The sequence below is a fragment of the Prionailurus bengalensis genome, chromosome E2, assembly GCF_016509475.1.
Source record: "Prionailurus bengalensis isolate Pbe53 chromosome E2, Fcat_Pben_1.1_paternal_pri, whole genome shotgun sequence".
NCBI lineage: Eukaryota > Metazoa > Chordata > Mammalia > Carnivora > Felidae > Prionailurus > Prionailurus bengalensis.
Genome location: NC_057352.1, coordinates 29,115,462 through 29,138,454, shown reverse-complemented (window position 1 = coordinate 29,138,454; position 22,993 = coordinate 29,115,462). Strand labels below are relative to the sequence as shown.

The following is a 22,993-nucleotide window of genomic DNA, read 5'->3' as shown; positions in this document are numbered from 1 at the left end:
GAAATAAACGTTGAAAAAAAAATTTTAAAAATAAATAAATAAAAATAAAAATAAAAATAAAATAAATACTCAGATAAGTACAGATGGCGTGGTGTTGAGGGAGAAACAATACATGCAAAGACACACTTAGTATCCAGAACGATCTGAAAATGTTAGAAGACTGAAGGGTACTGACGACATCAAGTGTAACAGGGACAAAAGCAAGGTCCTGCTGCTGTCCTCCAAATCAACCATACAAACATAGAATTAGAAGTAGAAGGGTGCATGAAAGAAAATTGGGGGTTTCATTCAAGAGTAAGCTCAGTATTCGTTAATTCACTGATTTATAAATGCACTCATCCACCTGTAATGCAAGGAAGGCATTACAGGGGTCGCTGGGAATACAACTCAGACGGTAACAGGGCTTTCCCCCAATGTTTTTTTTTTGTCAGTTTGTCGATAGCAACCATTAGCCCACATAATGGATTACAGTATTCCATTTCCCTTTAGATGCTCAAGTGTTAAGAAAAAAAAAAAAAAAAAACCATCTTCAACAAACCACGTCTCACTCAGAGTATCATACCACAGCCAAATGGCTAAAATGACACAAAGTTTTTAGGCTGGAGCACAGAAGATGAAGGTCCCAGAGACACTCAGCTTTGAATATCTGAGGGTTGCTGTAAGGAAAAGGAACTGCCTCTGTCCTGTGTCCATCACCAGCTCAGAACTAGAATCAGTGTGTCAACTGTGGGAAAGTAGCTCTAAGCACACATCGTACAAGGAGTGACTTTTTCACAAGGATATCTGTCTAAAATGAAATTCTCCTGATTTACTTTAGGAGACACTGACTCTTCTATCTTGTCTAAGAAGATCCAGATGATAAGACAGGAAGTTATCTTTTAGCTACGCTGGAACACATGCAAACCGATGCATATACATGGAGTTATTCACTAAAGCACTGCTTGTAAGAGCAAAAGATTAAAAAGAACCGAAACGTCCATCAGCAGGGGACTGGTAAAAAAATCATGGCACATTCATAAAATGAAATACAATGCATAATTTAAACAAAAGATTAAGTATGCAATACACGTACTAATAGGAAATGATGCCCCAGATCTGCTGTTAACTTACAATAACAGAGGCAACTTCCACTCCTGGGAAAATGAGTAGACATACCTTTCCTATGCCTCACGATAAGTACAACTAAAAACTCAGGACATAACATACAAAATGAGAAGATTCTAACAAGGTGGAGAGGAGAAGGCAGACCAGCTAAGGAGTTCTGGACGTAAAGAACAACACAGCGGCGAATTCCCTGGGTTTTCTTCTTGCCTTATGTATCCCAGACTTAGCGCTGAGGAAGCCAGCAATCTGGAGCCATTAATGGGCGCAGACCAAAGAAAGCCCCAACAAGTCAGCGCTCTCTCGTCAAAGGATGAGAAAAGAGGAAACCTAGTGAGACCGAAAAATGTTAGACAGTAATCACTCAACACCAGCCGAACACCACAGGAAAAAAACATTGGCCCTACCCACTCCAAAAAGACCAAGCGGGGAGCCCAGACTTCCACTCATGTGAGGCCGTTACAAAGTGCTCCAATGCCCCAGTTGTGTGATATCAGAGAAAGCCAAGTCGGGAGCCACCACCTGATGACAAGTTCTCCCACCTCCATGGTGTCAGTGGAGACCACATGGAGAGCCCAGACTTCCATCTCTGCCTTACCTGCTGGGGTGGTTGGTATCAGAAGAGGTCTAGTGGAGAGTCAGGACTTTCACTGTAACCCACCAGCAATAAGGCCACATTCATCACAGTGTCACTGGAGACCATGCGAAGAGCCACAACATCCACCGCTCCCCAGCAGGAATGAGGAGGCCGAGGGAAGAAGACTTCTATCTCCACCTGGCAATGATTAGGTGGCATCTCCCCTCCTCTTCCCCGGCCATAGCAGGGTCGAAGAAAGCTGGCTAAAAGCTGGCTCTAGATCTAGTAACATCTAGAGTCTCAAAACCTAATACCCAACTGTCCAGGTTTCAAACAAAAATCACTCATTATACCAAGAACCAGGAAGTTCCTAAGAATGTTTAAAGACAGTCAATAAATGCCCACACCGAGATGGCAGAGAGGTTAGAATTATCTGACAAAGATTTTAAACAACCCTGATAAAAATGCTTCAATAAGCAATTATAAACATACTTGGAACAAAACGACAGGACAGAAACCTCATCAAAGAAACAGAAAGTCTCAGCAAAGAAACGGAAGATATAAAGGAGTGAAAATGAAATAACAACGAAAATAAAAAGCTCAGTGGATGGGCTCAATAGCAAAATGGAGGAAACACAGGAAGTCATGGGTGAACTTAAAGACAGAATAATACAAATTATCCAGTATGAACAACACAGGGAAAATTGAATCAAAAAAAAAAAAAAACACACAAAAGAACAAAAGAAAAAGAACAGAGACCCAGGGACCTGTGGGACTTCACAAAAGATCTAACATTTATTTCATCAGAGTCTTAAAGGAGAGGAGAAAGACGGGGCTAGGGCTGAAAACGTACTCAAAGAAGGAAAGGCTGAAACTGACGAAATGCAGCAAGAGACCACAAATTTACCAATTCAAGAAGCTGAGCAAACACCAAACAGATGAACCCAAAGAAATTCTATGCCAAGACACATCATAATTAAAGTTTAGAAAGCTAAAGTCAAAGAGAAATTCCTGAAAGCAGCCAGAGAACAACAAAACCTATAGGGGAAAAAAGAGCAATTCAAATGAGAGCAGATTTCTCATCAGAAACCAGGGAGGCCCAAAAGAAGTAGCACAATATTTTCCAGGTGCTGAGAGAAAAGAATTCTTGACCCAGAATCTTATAACCAGTGAAAATATCCTCCAGGAGTGATGGGGAAGGCAAGACATTCCAGATGAGGAGAAACAAAGATCATTTGTCACCAGCAGATCTAAAAAAGTTCTCAAAAGAAAAAAATGATCAAAAAATAGTCCCATACAAATATACCCAACTGATCTTTGACAAAGGTACAAAAGCAATTCAATGGAAGAAAGAGGTCTTTTCAACAAATGGTGGTGGGACAATTTGACATTAAAACGGAAAAAAAAAAAAAAAAAACCCAAAACCAGCTCTAAGTCTTACACCTCATAAAAAATTAACTCAAAACGAATCAAGGACTCAAATGTAAATGAAAAACTGTAAAACTTTAAAAAGAAAGAACAAGGATGTGAAGAAATCAGAATTCTCATACACTGTAGGTAGGTATGTAAAATATGTAGCCACTTTAGAAAACAACCTGGAGTTCTAGAAATGATTAAATATACAGTTACCATTTGACCCAGAAATTCCATTTCTAGGCACATGCCCAAGATAACTGAAAGTAGGTCCACACAAAAACTTATACACAAATGTTCATAGCATCCTTTTCATAAATATCAAAAACTGGAAATACAAACGGCCACCACTGATGATGAACTGGTAAAGAAAATACAGTTGACCTTTGAACATCAGGAGGGTTTGAGGCACTGACTCCCATGCAGCTGAAAATCTGCAGATAACTTTTGACTCCCCAAAAACTTAACTATCAATAGCCTACTGTTGACCAGAAGCCTTACGCATAAGGTAGTCAATGTTAACAACATAACACATATTTTGTATATGTATTACATACTTACAATACAATAAAGCAAGCTAGAGAAGGGAAACAGTTATTAAGAAAATCATAAGGGGGCGCCTGGGTGGCTTGGTCGGTTAAGCGTCCGACTTCGGCTCAGGTCATGATCTCACGGTCCGTGAGTTCGAGCCCCGTGTTGGGCTCTGTGCTGACAGCTCAGAGCCTGGAGCCTGTTTCAGATTCTGTGTCTCCCTCTCTCTCTGCCTCTCCCCTGTTCATGCTCTGTCTCTGTCTCAAAAATAAATAAACGTTAAAAAAAAAATTTTTAAAGAAAATCATAAGGAAGAGAAAATACATTTACACTACTGTACTATAAAAAAATCCACTGATGCACACAGTGCAAACCCATAATATTGATCAAGGGTCAACTGTGTACTATATCTATATAATAGAATATTGTTTCCCATGAGAAGGACTGAAGTACTGATTTATTCTACAACATGGGTGAACCTTAAAAAGATTATGCTTAAGTGAAAGAAGCCAGACAAAAAAAGGCCATGTTTTTTAGTTCATTTATATGAAACGTCCCTATAGTGAATGGTCCATATGTCCACAGGGCAATCACAGAAACAGAGAGCAGATCTGTGTTTGCTAGGGACTGAGGGGAGTGAGTGACTGCTTAATGAACGTAGAGTTTCCGTTTGGGGTGATAAAAAAGTTCTGGAACTAGACAGCAGTGATGGTTGCACAACACTGTGAACGTTCTTAATGTTACTGAATTGTACATTTTAAAAGGAGTGAATATTCTGCCGTGTGAATTATATTTTGATTTTTAAAAACTTAGGAGGAAATCTTCACTATCTAAAGCTAGGCAAAAAAAAATTGCTAGACCTAATACCAAAATCATGTTCCATTAAAAAAAAAATTGTATCTTTGACTTAATAAAAATCAAAATCCTTTGTTTTGTGAAAGACCCTGTTAAAAGGAGGAAAAGACAAGCCACACACTGAGATAAAATATTCACAAACCACACATCCAACAAAGGACTAGTATCTAGAATATATAAAGAATCCCCAAACTCAACCGTAAAAAAGCAAGAATCCAAATAAAATATGGGCAAAAGAGATGAAGAGACATTTCAATAAAGAAGACAGATGGCCACAGGTACATGAAAGATGTTCAACATCGTGAGCCATCAGGGAAAATCAAATTAAAACCACACTGAGGGGTGCCTGGGTGGCTCAGCTGGTTAAGCGGCTGACTCTTGATTTCAGCTCGGGTCATGACCTCAGGGTTTGTGGGCTCCAGCCCGTCGGGTTCTGCGCTAAGAACACGGAGCCTGCTTAGGATTGTCTCTGTCCCTCGCTCTGCCCGTCCTCCACTAGCACACTTGCTCTCGCTCTCAAAAATAAATAAAACTTAAAATAAAAAAACACAATGAGATATTACTACTAAAATAAAAAAAATAGTGACAACACCAAACGCTGGTGAAGATGTGGAAAAAGCGGACCACTCATATATTGCAGGTGGTAAGATAAAATGGTACAACCACTCTGGAAAACTGTTCGGCAGTTGTTTAAAAAACTAAACATACAAATACCATACAACTGGCAATTGCAAACCTGGACATTTATGCTAGAGAAATGAAGACTTACGTTTACTTGTTCACTGTACACAAGTGTTTATGAGAGCATTATTTATAATAGCCCACAACTGGAAACAAACCAGATGTCCTTTGATGGGTAAGTGATAGAACAAACAGTGGTACATCCATGACATGGACTATTACTCAGCATTAGGAAAGAATAAACCAGGGATATGCACACACTGATGAGTCTCCAGAGAATGAGAAAAAAAGCCAATTTCAAAAGCTTACACGCTGTACAATTCCATCTGTATAACATCCTTGAAATAACAGAATTACATAAATGGAAAACACATTAGTGGCTGCCAGAGGTTAAGGAGGGAAGGACCATGGTGAAAAAAGGACAACAGGAAGGATCCTTATGGCAATGGGAATGTCCTGTGTCTTGTCAACACCCTGGCCGTGACGCTGTACTCTAGTTTTACAAGATGTTACTACTGGGGAAAAGGGTACGCAGGATCTCTCTGTATTCTTTCTTACAACTGCATGCAAATCTTTATAATCTCAAATAGTTTCAAATCATATATCTGTTACAGGGCTTATCATCAGAATTTATAAAGAATTCTCAAAATTCAATAATAAAAAAAGTTTTTTTAATCTAGCAAAAGATGTGCACAGATACTCCACCAAGGAGGAAACACAAGATGACAGATGAGCACATGAAAAGGTGCCACAGGGAAATGTGAGTTAAACCAGAATTAGCTACCACCAACAGAAGAGCTAAAGTCTGTACGACTGACCACACGCAGTGTTGGCAAGGAAGGGGAAGAACTCGAATTTGCACGCACTGCTACACAGAATGTAAATACTACAACCACTTTGGAAAGATCGTTTGGCAGGTCTAGCATGTTCATTTTTGCTTCAAGGTAAACAATCGCCAGCCATGCCACATCTAGGGATCTACCCAAGAGAAACCAAGGCCTGTGACCATACAAAGACCTCACACGAGTTTTCATCGCAGCATTATTCCTAAGAGCCAAAAACTAGACACAACCCAGAGGCCATCAACAAGTGAATGGCTAAATAAAATGGTAATATCCATACGTTTACAGGGAAAACAAACGGTGTATTTTCCTTTACTCTCACACAACACTTTTGACACTTCTGGTCACCCAATATGTGGGGAGTTTTCCCACACCACCTGGGTGTCTTACAATTCAATTCAACTCTGACACTGTCTGGAGTTAGAAGGAAATCCTACAAGTTAAGGGCTCAGTCTCACAAGAATGCCCTCATGTCTGACACCAGTCACAAGTTCCAGGTTGTCAGCGTCCCCGGAACCCCCTCCTGGGGTTCCATAATTTGCTAGAATGGCTCACAGAACTAAGGGGCAACGCTCAGATTTACCATTTTATTCTAAAGGATATAATAAACTATACAGATTAACAACCAGATGAAGAGATACTCAGGGCAAGGTATAAGGAAGAGGCACAAAGCCTTCTCGGCCTCTCCAGGCACAGAACTCTCCCAGCACCTCCATGCGTTCAGCAACCTGCAAGCTCTCCAAACCTTGTACTTTAGGGGTTTCTACGGAGACCATCAAGTAGGCATGATGAATTACCGACTCCATTTCCAGCCCCTCCCCCCTTTCCAGAGGATGGTGCTTGGAAGTGGAAGTTCAAGCTTGGTCTTGCCAGGGACCAGTCCCCAGCCAGCAGCCCACCAGGAGTCACCTCGTTAGAACAGAAGACGCTCCCATCACCTAGGAAATTCCAAGGGATTTAGAAGCTCCGTGTCAAAGACTAAATATCAACAAGAATCGATGATATATGTAAACTATGTTTTATAGTTATAATATACTGATACGTATTAAGTAATAAATTATTTACACTAAATGTTAATATACTTATAAAATATATATAATTACAGCCTACCACAGAATGGAGTTCTCAGCAATTTAAAAAAAACATGAATGAGTCAAAAACGAATTATATTGACTGAAATAAGGCAGACAAAAAAAGAGCACGTCTTGAGTTACTCCACATATATAAAATTCCCAAAAATGAACAAATGTATACTGACACAAAGATGATCAATCAGTGGTTGCCTGGATTTTGGGGGGGACAGGGCAGACAGAAGTGGGAGGAAGTGATCACAAAGGACATCTCCTTTGTAGGTGATAGGTATGCTATCTTGATTGTGGTGAAGTTAAGAAAAAAAAAAAGAGCAAAAAGGAAGAAGAAAAAAAAGAAAGAGGCAAACCAGGAAACAGACTCTTCACTTCAGAGAACAAACTGATGGTTACCAGAGGGGAGGTTGGTGGGGGCATCGGGAAAACAGGGGATGGGGATTAAAGAGAGCATTTGTTGTGATGAGCACTGGGTGTGGTTGTAAGTGTTGAATCACTACATTGCACACCTGAAACTAATATTACACTGTGTGTTAGCTAACTGGAATTTAAATAAAAACTTTAAAAAAAGAAAGATGCAAAAGGAGAGCAGGTAGTCGGAGGTCACTGTTGGGAGGGAAAGATCTCAGAGACCCTTATAAATTCTGTGCCAATGTGCATGCAAGGCGTAATCTACAAGGCAAAATTAGCATTACATTCCCAACCTCCAACACTAAAAAAAGAAGACACAAGCTGGACCAGAAAAAGCAGAAGTGTGTAATTTAGGGGTGGCACTCAATGATATGCTCCAACACAACAGCTTTAAGAACGTGAACGTGTCAAATTAGCTATGTTAGAGCTTTTAACATTTGAAAAGCAGAAATGAAGGGGGGGAGGGAATTGAAAAGCAGACCGAGGACTCTTTTCGTCAAAGGTGTTCTTCAGAAGACCACCGTAACAAGCAATTGACAGAGATGAATTATTTCCTAACCTCACCAGCTGTTAAACTGCTTCAAAACAGTTTTAAATGCCGGGAGTATTAATTTTGTCCTACAAATGAAGGCAACTGGGCCAGAAAAAACCTCAGGAACTAAAGGAGACACCAGGACTCATTTTCTCTCTCCAGGAAAGGGTGTTAATGATGACATGAAATAGAGATGGAGACCCATTCAAAGAAACTAATTTTCATTTAGACAACTTTACTTTTTAAATCTATTCGTGAGCTTTATTTTGTTGGCGAAAAGTACTATTTGTGGGTTACACTATAAAAAGCTGGTATCGTTCTTAATTATCTTCTGTTCACGGTGTATGAAATCAAGCTTTAAAAGGAAAAAGAAAAAGCATTATTTTCCTTTCTTGTCACTGCTCTGCGAGCCGGGAATAATGACAGTGAGAGCCACTGATCTAGAAGATCAAAGTGTGCCTGACAAGTGATGCCCAAGAGATTCATGTAACTAATTTTTATTATTTTAATCCGACATCACTATTTGAATAAAATAGAATTGTAAATGTTTTTGAAGATAAATACTGTTACAGAATGCCTTTGTCAGGTTATGTATAATTCCACCACAGGAAAAACAGAAATGGTAGCTTTTCCTTTCATTTTCTTTTTAAGTGCTACTGTAGAACCCAACATCATTTACATTTCAAACCTAACTGAGAGATGGAAAAAAATATACAGAAGGAAATACAGCTCTAGCTAGAGTCTGGGGGGGTGGCGGGGGGAGGCATTTCAAAATCTTTATCCTACTGCAGACTAAGAAAAACAAAATCAATTATACACAAGCCAACTTTATATTTCAGATATCTTTTCTTTCCTTAAATTTTAACACTAAACTAACGATTTCCCTAGTCTCCCAACTTACTTGACATAATGAATTACATTTACTGGTAAAATGCAAAACTCGAAATTCAGTGAAGATAGGTAAAAAGGATGGTTATACCAAAAAGGCTTGGGGCTTTCAAAAGCACCCTCTGGATTTTTTTTTTTTTCACAGTTTCAACATTTTATTTCAATTCCAGTTAGTTAACATACAGTATAATTGAGTGATTCATCACTTACATGCAATGAACACACAGTGTTTATCACAAGTACCCTCCTTAATCCCCATCACCCATTCAAACCCCGCCCCACAGCATCTCTCAGTTAAGGGTCTGTTTTATGGAAACCCACAAACATATCTGATTTGGTAAGACAAGTTAAATTACATTTATCCATGTGATTCTGGAAAAACAACATTAGCACAGAACTAGCTACCCCTGTAAGAATACCTTAATAATGAAAGAAGTTTTATTTTACAAGGTATTCCCCTTAGCCATCCAGCAAGTTAACATTATAAAAGTAGCGTAAGTCACGTAATTTGCTTAGGACAGGATATCTCAACCTCAGCAATACTGCCATTTTGGACCAGATCATTTTCTGTTGCAGGGGCTGCTCTCTGCATTGTAGGATGTTTATTTAGCAGTATCTCTGTCTTTACCCACTAGATTCAAGTAGTACTCCCACCCCAGATGTGATAATCAAAAATGTCTCCAGACATTACAAAATGTTCCCTGGGCTCAGTATCACCCAAGGTTCGGAACTACCTGGCTTAGAAATGAAATGACCTTCTTATAACGGTTTTGTATTAACGCTTAAAAACAATTTCTTTTTTAAACTTGGAAATTCAATAGTAAAACAATACTGTATTTCAAACAATCAAAAACTTAAATGGTGATGGGGATTAGGGAGGGCACTTGTGATGAACACAGGGTGTTGTATGTTAAGTGATGAATCACTAAATTCTACTCCTAAAACTAACATTACACCGAATGTTCTTCTGTATGGAATTTACACATTTACACTGTATATATGGACTTTAAATAAAAACTTGAAAATAAGGGGGGGGCGAAAACTATAAAATAAAATCTCATCATAAAATCCATCATGCCTGGGGGCGCCTGGGTGGCGCAGTCAGTTAAGCGTCCGACTTCAGCCAGGTCATGATCTCGCGGTCCGGGAGTTCGAGCCCCGCGTCGGGCTCTGGGCTGATGGCTCAGAGCCTGGAGCCTGTTTCCGATTCTGTGTCTCCCTCTCTCTCTGCCCCTCCCCCGTTCATGCTCTGTCTCTCTCTGTCCCAAAAATAAATAAGCGTTGAAAAAAAAAAAATTAAAAAAAAAAAAAATCCATCATGCCTGCCCAGAGAAATCCCCCTTTTTCTTGAATAAATGCTCTCCACATTCCAAAATACGTATTAAAAATACAGCTGTTATGATGGAGTAAGCTCATATCAGACCGCTTTTCCTGAAAAAATAGATTTAAACTCTGAAAAAATATAAAAAACAACTTTTGCCAGCAGTCACTGGAGAGTGAAGGGAGGAAAAAAAAAAAAAAAAACAACAGGCAGATTAGGAAGGAGACTCAAAATTCAGTGGAAAGGAACAATACAAGGTTATAATCCAAAACTGCTCCACATACTAAAAGAGAAAAGAGGGGGGAAAAAGGAAACTGTGACCCATTCTCAAAAGAAAAACCCACAATGCACACCACGCCATAGACTATTTTGATGTTGGAATTGGCAGAAAAGAATTTTAAAAGAGGACTTAGAACTATCCTTAATGAGGTAAGAGAAAATATGCTCACAGTGAAGGAGAAGACAGCAATTATCTTACCAGAGAAATAAAAACTATTTAAAGAAACAAACAAAAAAGAACAAGATGGAAGTCTGAAAATACTTCTAAAACCTTAAAAAGGCAATTTCTGAAAAGAATAATTCGTTGGATGAATGAATTTAAGCCCTAAAAACACGATGCGGATGACAGAGGGGGAAATCAGTAAAATTCAAGACAGAACAGTCGGAATTATCTAAAGAACAGATACATAAAAGTATGAGGAAAAAAAATTAACAGAGTCTCAAGGACTTCAGGCACAATACCAAAAACTCTTGACATGTATCTATCTGACATCACAGAGAGAGGAAAGACTGAAAGGGACAAAGAAAGCACTTGAAGAAATAATGGTCAGAATGTTTCCTACTTTGTTAAAAGACACAAATTTACAAATCCAAGAAGCTCAGTGAACTCCAAGCAGGATAAACATGAAACGCAGCTAGAAAGTCAATAGATTAACATATACTTCTTAAAATTTTTCAAATAATCTTCAAAAAAGTAGAAAAAAGTATAAGAGGAAGGAAAAAAGGGGACAAGTAAAGAATAGATAATAAAATTATAGTTCTAAACTCAAAAATAATAACAATTATGACATTAAATGCTACCAGGTTACACAACAATGAAAAGACAAAGATCATCAGAATAGATTCTTCAAATTATATGCCATCTGAAAACAAGCAGGTGGGATAGAGTAGGAAAATGAAATGAGTAAAGGGAGGGAAAACATCTCAATCCAATAGCACAGTGGGGGTAAAGCAGAAAAGAAGGACAAGTAGAAAACACATGAGGCAACAGAAATAAATCTAATTGTTAGTAATGATAACTATTAACAGATTAACCCTTCAGTTAAAGTACCCAAATCGCCAAACTAGATGAAGAAAAAAAGATTTCCCACCATATACTGCTATAAAAGAGCATGCCTCAAATATAACTGACTGAAAAAGAGAAATACCTGGAAAATACTAACCAAACACAATCTATCCACACCATACAAAACAGAATTTAAGACAAAAGAATTACTAGCAATGAAGACAGCTACTATATAATGACAAATAGTTCAAATCACCTGGAAGATACAACAATTTCAAACTCTAAGTACTCAAAAATTCTGAACTTATATGCAGCAAGTAATTAGTTCAAAATTAAAGCAAACACAGAATTAAGAAACCCATTATTGTGTTAGAAATTTTTAATGTATCTTGTTCAGTAACTGATAGATCCAGCAATTAAAAATTCAGTAATGATATATAAAATTTGTATAGCATAATAAATTAGCTTGATCTAAGGGACATGTAAAATACACATGCGATGCATGCAGCTACAATTGGGGCGAACGTATTCTTTTCAAGTATACGCAGAATATCTCTGTAAACTGATCACATACGAGGCCATCATATTCTTGGACCATAAAGCAAATGGATTAAAAAAAAATAAAATCATGAAGGAAATTACAAAATGTTTCAAATTTAATGATAACAAGACGCTACATAACAAATTTTGTGGAATGTAGGTAAATAGGTACATAGAGTTTATACCCTTAGATGCTTCACATTAGAAAAACTAAAAATTATTAAACTAACCATTTAAAGAGTTAGAAAGAAAAACAATAAATCCAAAAAAAGCCAAAAAGAAAATAATAAAAAACGGAAATTACTAAAATAGAAAACAAATACCTAGCTAAGATTAAGAAAGCCAAAAGATAAGTTTTTTTGAATAAATGAAAGCAAGAAACCTCTAGTAAAGAGCTGTTAGAAGAAAACAGACACAATTTTTTTGGATGAAAACAAGGACACCTCTGCAGATGCTGCTGAGATTTAACAGAAAATACAAGATCTTAAGAATAATGTTATGCTAAAAACTTTAGAAACAAAGATTAAATGGAAAAATTCATTACAAAATAACACTTTCATAAAAGACCCCGAATAGCCAAAGCAATCCTGAGAAAGAGTAAAGGCAGAAGCATTACACTTCCTGATTGCAAACTATACTACAAGGCTATAGTAATCAAAACAATATGGTACTAGCATAAAAATCAACACAAAGACCAAGAGAATAAAAATGGGAGCCCAGAAATAAACGTATGTATATATGGTCAACTAATACTTGACAAGAGCCAAGAATACTCAACGGCAAAAGGGTAGTAGTCTCTTCAATAAGTGGTGGTGGGGAAACTGGAAAACCACAGGCAGAAGAATGAAACCGCATCCCCCTCACATAAGTGAACTTGAAATAAATCAGACTTAAGTTTGAGACCCGAAACTGTAAAACTCCCAGAAGAAAACACAGGAAAAGTCCCTTGGCATTGGCCTTGGCAGTGATTCATGAACAGGACAAGAGAAGCACAAGCTACAAAAGCAAAAATAAATAAATGAGACTACACCAAACTAAAATGCTCCTGCCCACCAAAAGAATCAATCAATAAAAAGGCAACCGACAGAATGGGAGAAAACACTCGCAAATAATACCAAATAATACCAAGGTATACCAAATATACCAAATAATACCAAGGAGTTAATATCCAAAATACATAAGATTTCATACAACTCGACAGCAAAGAAATCAACACATGATTTAAAAATGGGCACAAGAACTGAACAGTTTTCAAGATACATACAAATGGCCAACAGGTGATATGAAAAGGTGTTCAACATCAATAATTATCAGAGAAATGCAAACTCACACCCAAGGGACCTATGGAACACCACGGCAAATCAACATGCACACTGTGGGAGTCTCAGAAGAAGAGAGAAAGAGACAGAATGTCTGAAGAACTACAGGGTGAAACCTTCCCAAATTTGATGAAAGCAATGAACATAAATGTCCAAGATGCTCAACAAACACCGAGTAAGGTGAAGTAAAAGAGACCCCCCACACCAACACATTAGAATCAAACTTTCAAAAGACAAAGAACCTTGAAAGCAGCAAGAGAGAATCAACTTGTCACATACAAGCGATCCTCAATAAAGACATGGGCAGATTTCTCATCAAAAACTTTGGAGGTCAGGAGACAGTGGGCCCATGTATTCAAAGTGCTAAAAGAAAACTAACGTGAACCAAGAATCCTATATCTGAAAAAATGTCTTTCAGAAGTAAGGGAGAAATTAAGATAGTCCCAGATAAAGAAAAACCGAGGGAGTTTGTTTCCATTAGATCTGTCCTAAAAGAAACACCCAAGGGAGCACCTGCAGGGTGAAATCAAAGGACACCAGACAGTAACCTGCAAGCACAGGAAGAAATAAAGATCTCGATAAAGGTAAATACATTGGCAATCATAAAAGCTAGTATTACCGTAACAACAGTTTGTAATACTACTTTGTTTTTTACATGCTTTAAGAGACTAACACGTTTTTTAAAAAAACAATTAGCCTAAAAGCTAGTATTACTGTAACTCTGGTTGGTAACTCTACATTTTTGTTTTCTACATAATTTAGGAAACCAATGCATTTATAACACTTAACTAGTTTATGCTTTAGGGTGTACAATGTATAAAGATGTAATTTTGTAATACCAAGAACTGAAAGGGGTGGGGTAGAGCTATAAAGAAGAGGGTTTTTTTATGTTGTTGAAGTTAAGCTATTATAAATTCAAACTAGATCACTAAAATTTGTGATGTTAAATGTAATTCTTGTGGTGAACACAAAGAAAATAGCTATAATATGTGCAAAAAGAAATGAAAAAGGAACATTTCACTACAAAAATCAACTATACACAAAAGACAATATTAATGCAGGAAATAAAGGTAAAAAAAAAAACCTATAAAAAACAAATAGCAAAATGATGGAAATAAGTTCCTCTTTATCAGTAATTACTTTAAGTGTAAATTGATTAAACTCTCCAATCAAAAGACAGAAATTTGAAGAATGGATAAACACATGATCCAACTATATATTGTCTATAAGAGACTCACTTTAGCTCCAAAGGCATAGAAATTTAAAGTGAAAGGTCAGAAATAGATATCCAAAGCAAATAATAAGCAAAGGAGAGCAGTGATGGCTATACTAACATCAGACAAAAGAGACTTTAAATCAAAAAAGATTACAAGAGACAAAGAACATTTATATGTTAATGAAAGGTTCAATGCATCACGAAGATGTAACAATTTTAAACATTTACATACTAATAACACATCAGCAAAATATATGAAGCAAAAACAGAGAGTTGAAGAGAAAAAAATAGTTCCACAAACACCAGTTGGAGACTTCAATCCCCCCACTCTCAATAATGGATAGAACCAGACAGAAGTAAGCAGATGGAGGACTTAAACACAATAAAACAACTAGATACAACAACAAACACAAAACACTCTGCCCAGCACCCGTATGCACGTTCTACTCAAGTTTACATGGAATATTTTCAGAATAGAGCATATGTTATGCCACAAACTCTCAATAGATTTAAAAAAACAGATACCATATGTAATATCTTCTCTGAACGTAACAGGATGAAATTATCAAAAAACAGAAGTTAAACTGGAAAACTCACCAACGTGTGGGAATTACGTAATACACTGTAAACCACCAATGAATCAAAGAAGAAATCACAAGAAAATTGGAAAATTCTTAGAAGCAAATGAAAACAAAAACACAGCATTTTAGAATCTAGGGGAGGCAGTGAAAGCAGTATTAAGAGGGAAATTTATAGCTATAAATGCTTACATTGAAAAACAAAAGAGATCTCAAAGCAACAACCTATGTTTACCATTTAAGGGACTAGAAAAAGGAGAACAAACTAAACCCAGAGCTAGCAGAAGGAAGAAAATAAGATTAGATCAGAGATTAACCAAATACAAAATAAACAGAGAAAAGCAATGAAATCAAAAGTTGGATTTTTGAAATGATCAACGAAATTGAGAAAACTTTAGCTAGATGGACTAAGAAAAAGAGAGGTGACTCACATTACTAAAATTAGAAATGAAAGTAGGAACATCACTACTAATTCTACAAAAATAAAAAGGATTATAAGAGAGTACTATGAACAAAAAGGAAACCCAAAATATGGGAGAAAATACTTGAAAATCATATATCTGACAATGCATTAATATACAGAATATATAAAGAACTCCTAAAACAACAGCAAAAAACCCCAAACAACCTAATTAAAAAATAGGCAAAGGACTTGAATAGACATATCTGCAAAGAAGATATACAAATGGCCAATAAACACATGGAAAGATACTCAACATTACTAATCATTAGGAAAATGCAAATCTAAATTACAATGAGATACCATTTCACACCCATTAAAATGGCTTCTATCAGGAAAACAGAAAATAAATGTTACCAAAGATATGGAGAAACTGGAAATCTTGTGCATTGCTGGTGGGAATGCAAAATCATCCAGCCACTGTGGAAAACCTTATGGTGGTTCCTCAAAAAATTAAGAGCAGAATTACCATATAACCTAGCAATTCCACGTCTGGATATATCCCCAAAAGAACAGAAGGCAGGGTCTCAAAGAGATATTTTTACACCCAGGTTCATAGCAGCGATATTCTCAATACTCAATACCTAAAACACAGCAGCAACTCAAGCGTCCATCAATAGATAAACATATAAACAAATGTGGTATACACATATAACGGAATATTATGTAGTCTTAAAAATGAAGGGAATTCTGGGGCCACTGGGTGGCTCAGTTGGTTAAACATCCAACTCTTCCTTTCAGCTCGGGTCATGATCTCATGGTTCATGAGACTGAGCCCCCCACGTTGGGCTCTGCTCTGACAGTGCAGAGCCTGCTTGGGATTTTCTCTCTCCCTCTCTCTCTGCCTCTCCCCTTCCCTCTCAAAATAAAGACACTTAAAAAAATCAGTTTAAAAAAAAAATACAGGGAATTCTGACACATGTTACAACATGGATCAACCTTGAGGACTTTACGCTAAGGGAAATAAGCCAGTCATAAAAAGGCAAGCACTGCATGATTCCACTTACATGAGGTACTCAGAGGAGTTAAAAGCATAGAGGCAGAAATTAGAAGAGTGGTTGCCAGAGGCTGGGGGTGGGGTTTGGCGAGTTACTGTTTAATGGGTATAGAGTTTCAATTTTACAACATGAAAACTGTTACAAAGATGAATGGTAGTGATGGCTCTATAAAAATGTGAATTTAGTTAATGCCACTGAACTGTATAGTTACAAATGGTTACGATGGTAAATGTTATGTGCATGTTACCACTATAAAAAATTTTTTTAATTTAAATACATGTAATTTTTAAAATTTGTTTTAAATATTTTAAACATGCAATTTTTTTTTTTTTAATTTTAAAACATGCACAGATTAGCAAACTGGACCTAGCAACGTATGAATCATGATGAAGTTAGATTTATATCAGAAATGTGACGGCTGGGGCGTCTGGGTGGCTCAATCGGTTAAGTGGCCAACTCTTGAATTTTAGCTCAGGTCATGATCTCACGGTTCGTGAGTTCAAGCCCCGCATCGGGCCCTGTGCTTTCGGTGTGGAGCCTGCTTGGGATTCTCTCTCCTCCTCTCTCTCTCTCTGCCTCTCCCCTGCTCTCTCTCTCTCTCTCTCTGTCAAAAAATAAAAATTAAATTAAAAAAAAATGTGAGGGCTTATTTACTATTAGGAAATTGGATTAAAAGACAAGAAATACGGGGTTATGTAAATAGACAGAAAAGTTTGATAAACTTCAACATCCATTCATGATAAAACTCTTAGCAAACCGGGAGCAGTAGATAACTTCTCAACCCTGATAAATGATGGCCGCCACAATAATATCCTATGGCAAAGATCATACTTAATAGATCAAGAGCAAGATCAAGATGGCTGATACCACCTCCACTTCTATTCAACGTGCATTTAAAAGTTCATAGAGCTAAGACAATAAGAAACCATATTTTGAAAATAAAACATACAAGGATTAGAAAGAAGAGTTAAACTATTAGTATTTGCAGATGATAATGACTAGTTACTAAAAAAGTAATCTATGGATACACTGAGAATAAAAGATTTTAAGGGCCCCCGGGTGGTTCGGTCAGTTGAGTATCTGACTTCGGCTCAGATCGTGACCTCGCGGTCAGAGGGTTTGAGTCCCGCATCAGGCTCTGTGCTGACAGCTCAGAGCCTGGAGCCTGCTTCAGATTCTGTGTCTTCCTCTCTCTCTCTGCCCCTCCCCTACTCATGCTCACTTTCTCTCTCTCTCAAAAATAAATAAATATTTAAAAAATCATTTAAAAAAAGATTTTAAAAAGACTGTCTGCAACAAAACTCAGCCCACAAAAGTCAACTGAGATAACACTTAACACCCAGTAGGCTGGCTAGAATCAAAAACTCAGATCATAATAAACGTTGGCAAGGGTGTGAAGAAATCAGAACCTTTATACAATGCTGGTGGGAATGCAAAATGGTGCAGCCGCTTTGGAAAACAGTCTGACAGTTCCACAAATGCTTAAACCCAGTTATCAAGTGACCCAGCAGTTCCACTCCTAGGTGTATACCCAGAAAAAGGAAAGCATACGTCCACACAAAAACTTGTACACAAATGTGATATCAGCATTATGTACAGCAAAAGATGGAAGGAACTCAAGTGTCCTTCAACAAATGAATAAACGAAATGGGGTACGTCCATACTATGGCATATTATCTGGGCATAAAAAGGAATAAAATAAGGATACGTGCTACACCATGGATGAACCTTGAGAACATTCTGCTACACGAAGGAAACAGTCACAAAAGACCACATGTTAAGTGATTCTATTTATGTGAAACGTGCAGAATGGACAAACATCCAGAGACAGAGAGTGGATTAGTGGTTGGTTAGGACTAAGGAGGAGGAAGAGATAGGACAGTAATAGCTAAAAGGTATAGGGTTTCTTTGTGAGGTGATGAAAATGTTCTACAACTGGCTATAGTGATGACTGCACGTATCTGTAAATATACTAAAATACACTGAATGGAACAGCTTAAATGAGGGAGATATATGGTATGTGAAGTAGGTTTCAATACAACTGTTCTCTAAGAGTCGACTGTATTTCTATAGATCACAGAAAATTGTTAGAAAACATGTTTTACTTTATAACGTATCAGAATGCATGCAAGAAATGGAGAAATGTATAAAATTTTACTAAAAAGAGATTAAATAAATGAAAGGTAATGCAATGTTCATGTATTAGAAATTTCAGTATAATAAAAATGTCTCCTCAAATTACTCTACAGGTTGACTACAGTTCCAACCAAAATCCCAACGGAACTCTCCTGTAATGTCGGAGAAGCCGACTGTTAAATTTACAACGAAGAGGCAAAGGCCAACAATAGCCAAGAACAAACGGGGAAGTGTACTCTCTAGCTATAAAGCTTCTTGTAAAGCTATGATAATGAAGGCCTAGAGGTCTTAGTGTAAGGAAAGAGTAGAGCCCAGGAAGAGGTCCATATATACCCGTGTTGAAACTTGATTTATACGCAGCAAGCACGGTAGATCAAATTAGGTATGTGTACCTCATCTCCTACACAAAATTAAATCTAGATGGGTTGTAGACTTAAATGTGTCTATTAACCTTTTTGAAGACAATGTGGAACGGCAGGAAAATTCAGAAGAGCAATGAGGCAAGACTAGTGCTCCTATTAAAACATACTATAAAGAATCGTTAAAAACAGTGTGGTACTGAAGCATGAGCAGGCAGAAGGGAAAGTCCAGAAATATGCCAAAGCATATATGGGAATTGAGTATGGTAAACGTGGCATCTCAAAGGAGCAGGAAAAAGGTGAACTTTGCATCAAAGATGCCGGGACAACTGGGCAGCTATCTGGGGAGGGGGACCTAAACTAGATCCATATATCACATTATATATCACATAAAATAAAAATGGATCAGAGATATATATACAATAAAACCACAAGAGCAATGTGAGAGAACATGGGGAAATGCCTATATAACCTTGGATTAACTCATAATTCAACTACATAAAAATTTTAAAATTCTGCACGGCTAAAAACACCTAAAGGGAAGTCAAAAGACATGACACTAAGTGAGACAAGCCATTTACAAAGGACCAAATACTAGAAGATTCCACTTGTATGAAGTATCTAGAATAGGCAAATTCATAAAGACAGAAAGTAGAGAACAGAAGTTACCAGAGGCTGAGGGAAGGGAGGAAAGGGGAGTTATTTCATAATGCATATAAGAGTTTCTGTTTGAGATGATGAAAAAAGTCTGGAAATAGATAGAGGTGACGGTTTCACATCACAGTAAATGTATGTAATGTCACTGAATTGTACACTGACAAATGGTTAAAATGGTAAATATTGTTACATTTATCTTACCATAATTTTCAAAAATGAGGACAACCAGATAAAAAAGGACGAGTTACAAATGAGAGTTGGCAAGTAGGAAACATTTACACCCCACATCATAAAACAGTTGGCTTTCCTAACACATAAAAAAGAAACTGGTAAGAAAAAAGGCCGATAATCCAATTTAAAAAAATAAACAAGGTATGAATATGCAGGTCACAGAAAGAAATACACAAATTGCCCTTAATCATAGGAAAAGATGCTTAACCTCATTCAAAACCTCATTCAAAATGGAAATTAAAACTATACTGAAATAGATTTTTCACCTCTCAGACTGGGAGAAAATTCAACAACATACTCTCATGCAAAGTCCGTAAAAAAAAGTCACCCTCATATTCTCCTGGTAACTGTTATATACACTGCTTAAGGCAATGTAGTAATATCTAGAACAATACAAGTTCATGGATCTTTTCACCAAATGACCCCACTTCTCGGAATTTATCCTACAGATTTGCTAGCGCATGTGGGATACTATTACTTTGTGATAGTAAAAAGTTAGAAACAATCCAAATATACGTCGGTAGGAATCTGGTTAAATAAATGCAGTGGAAAAGTATACCAACAGCTCCAAGATATAGATTTAAGAGAATAAGACAAGGTGCAGAATAGTATAAATTGTATGTTTTTTATTTAAACAGGGAAGGGAGAATATGTGCTTATACTGTATAAAGAAGTTCTGGAAAGATATACAAGAAACTAATAAAAATAGTTAGCAGTGGGAGGCAAGGGATGGAATGAGGAGGTCCCGGAAGTGGAGGAGATAAGAATGGAAATGAGATGTTCTACTGCGCTTTTTTTGTTATTTTGATTTGAGATATGTAAATATTTTTCTTATTAGAAGTTATTTTAGTAACTTCATAAGGGTTTCCAATTCAAGGGTATATGCATTAGTCAAAACTCAAATGACACAACATGTATTTTGTTACATGTCTGTCTTAAAAGGAAAAAAAAAAAACCCTAAACTTCTCTCTGGTTAATTATACGTGTGCTGGTGTCTGCGACGTACTCTGAAATGCATACAGAAATAACATGGGTTAGTGAAGATACAGGAATGGATACCTGAAAAAGCAAGCACAGTAAAAATGTTCCTTGTAGAGTCTAGGTAGGTGGTAGGTATAGGATTTACCCTAAAATTCAAGAAAAGCCGAGTCTGTCGGACTTTGACAAAGCAAAATCGAAACCAAGCCCTTATTTGAACCCCATACCTCCAATTAATGTACTCTTGCTATACAGCTAAAAGCCAAAGTAGAAAGCATTTCGTAACTCAGCAAAACAAGCATTTATCACTTGCCAAGCCAACAAGGAACAGGAGAAGGGCAAACATTGCAGGCTAGAAGGAATCCTAAGGCTCATCTAGTAATAGCCCCTTCATTTTTACAAAAAAAAAAAAAACAAAAGTTACTGAGGACCTGAAATGACCTGTGGGAAACTCCAAAGTGTTCTGCATCAAAATGAGGAAGAAGGGAAAAAAAATACCGGGAGCGGAAAAATCATCTTGTTCGGTTATGATCCCTGCTTTAGTGAAATTCAGCTTTTATAGAATTAGAGACAAAACCCATTTCCATGGAAACAATATTCCCAAGTATCCATCTGAGGCTGAGAAGGATGCTTTTCTATGCAAGTCTTCACATCCAAAGTGTATACACAAAGGGTGAGGAGGGACCGAAAAGAGCAGAGCCTTTCAATCAGACAGGTCTGGATTTGAATTCTGGCTCTACCACCTAAAACAGGCAATAATTAAGACCTTAAAATTGGGGGGACGCCTGGGTGACTCAGTCTGTGAAGCCTCCGACTTCGGCTCAGGGCATGATCTCGCGGTTCGTGAGTTCGAGCTCCGTATCGGGCTCTGTGCTGACAGCTCGGAGCCTGGAGCCTGCTTCGGATTCTGTGTCTCCCTCTCTCTCTGTCTCTCTCTCTCTCTCAAAAATAAATAATATTTTTTTAAGTCAAGAATGTGAAGAAGTATAAGTCATCTAATTCATGGATGCATACATTGGTGGCTACTGAATGTAGGCTTTCTGACATTTATTCATGGCTGCATAATGATCAATTAAAAGCACCACCTATGAATGCCTCTGTCAGTTTCATGATTAACATACTATCAGCCAACTAGCCTGTAACTGGAACTCTGCTAAGGTGGGGGGGTGGGGAGATGCTGTTGATTTTTGCCATCAATGGGAATTTATCAATTAGTTGACAGCGGCCATTAGGTGCTACTTGTTTACAGGAAATAAAAGGCAGCTTAATGTTGTTTTGTTTTGTTTTGTTTTGTTTTGTTTTGTTTTGTTTTGTTTTGTTTTCTTAAGGTGTAAAGTTGGGTGATCTGACTCGAGAGTCATGAATCTTGATCAATTACAGCAGCTCAAAACTGGAAGAAATCTCAAAGGGCACGCAGGAAGAATCCTCTCCACAGTATATTACGTCACATGACGTGACCAACTTCTGCTTACAGGCTTCTCGTTTAAACCAGGCTCTTACTCAAACAGGTAGCAGGTGATTTATTTTCTAACTCTTCCAATGATCAGAAAGGGCTTTTTCCCCCACTTAGAATCAACAGGTAATGAAAAGTTAACGATAATGTATAAATGCCACCCCACGCTCATATGCTTTTGGAAATAAAAAGTCTGTAAGTATTATTCTCATTGGGAGATAAGACAGGATGTTCTATTTGATAACAATTCCATAGGACAAGAAGTCAAGTTCCAAAAATGCATCTTGAAGCTTTTATTTACATAATAAAACACATCTTAGGAACCCTGCCTTATTAATACATAAAAACACAAAGAAAACATACCTGGGATGATATCATTGATATGCAAGAGAATTGTACTTTCAACACTTGCAAAACTACAAAGTTGCACCCCATCAAATCTTCCATCCCAGTTGCCAATAGGATTATCCTAGAAATTAAGCAATACAGTTTTAAAACCTGTCTCAATAAAACATGAATACAAAAATCCGTATTTTCCAGAAAAGG

The 22,993-nt window shown here is 37.3% G+C and overlaps 1 protein-coding gene across 9 annotated transcripts in view; it reads right to left on the bottom strand.

The window, feature by feature from the left end:
• Window positions 1-22,993, bottom strand: part of CYLD (CYLD lysine 63 deubiquitinase) — a 68,926-nt gene that overhangs the window by 36,279 nt on the left and 9,654 nt on the right. For all 9 annotated transcript variants that reach the window (XM_043599186.1, XM_043599187.1, XM_043599182.1 and 6 more), the window contains exon 5: window positions 22,811-22,916. In XM_043599186.1, coding sequence (XP_043455121.1) covers window positions 22,811-22,916 — 106 coding nt within the window. The remainder of the gene's footprint in view (window positions 1-22,810; window positions 22,917-22,993) is intronic.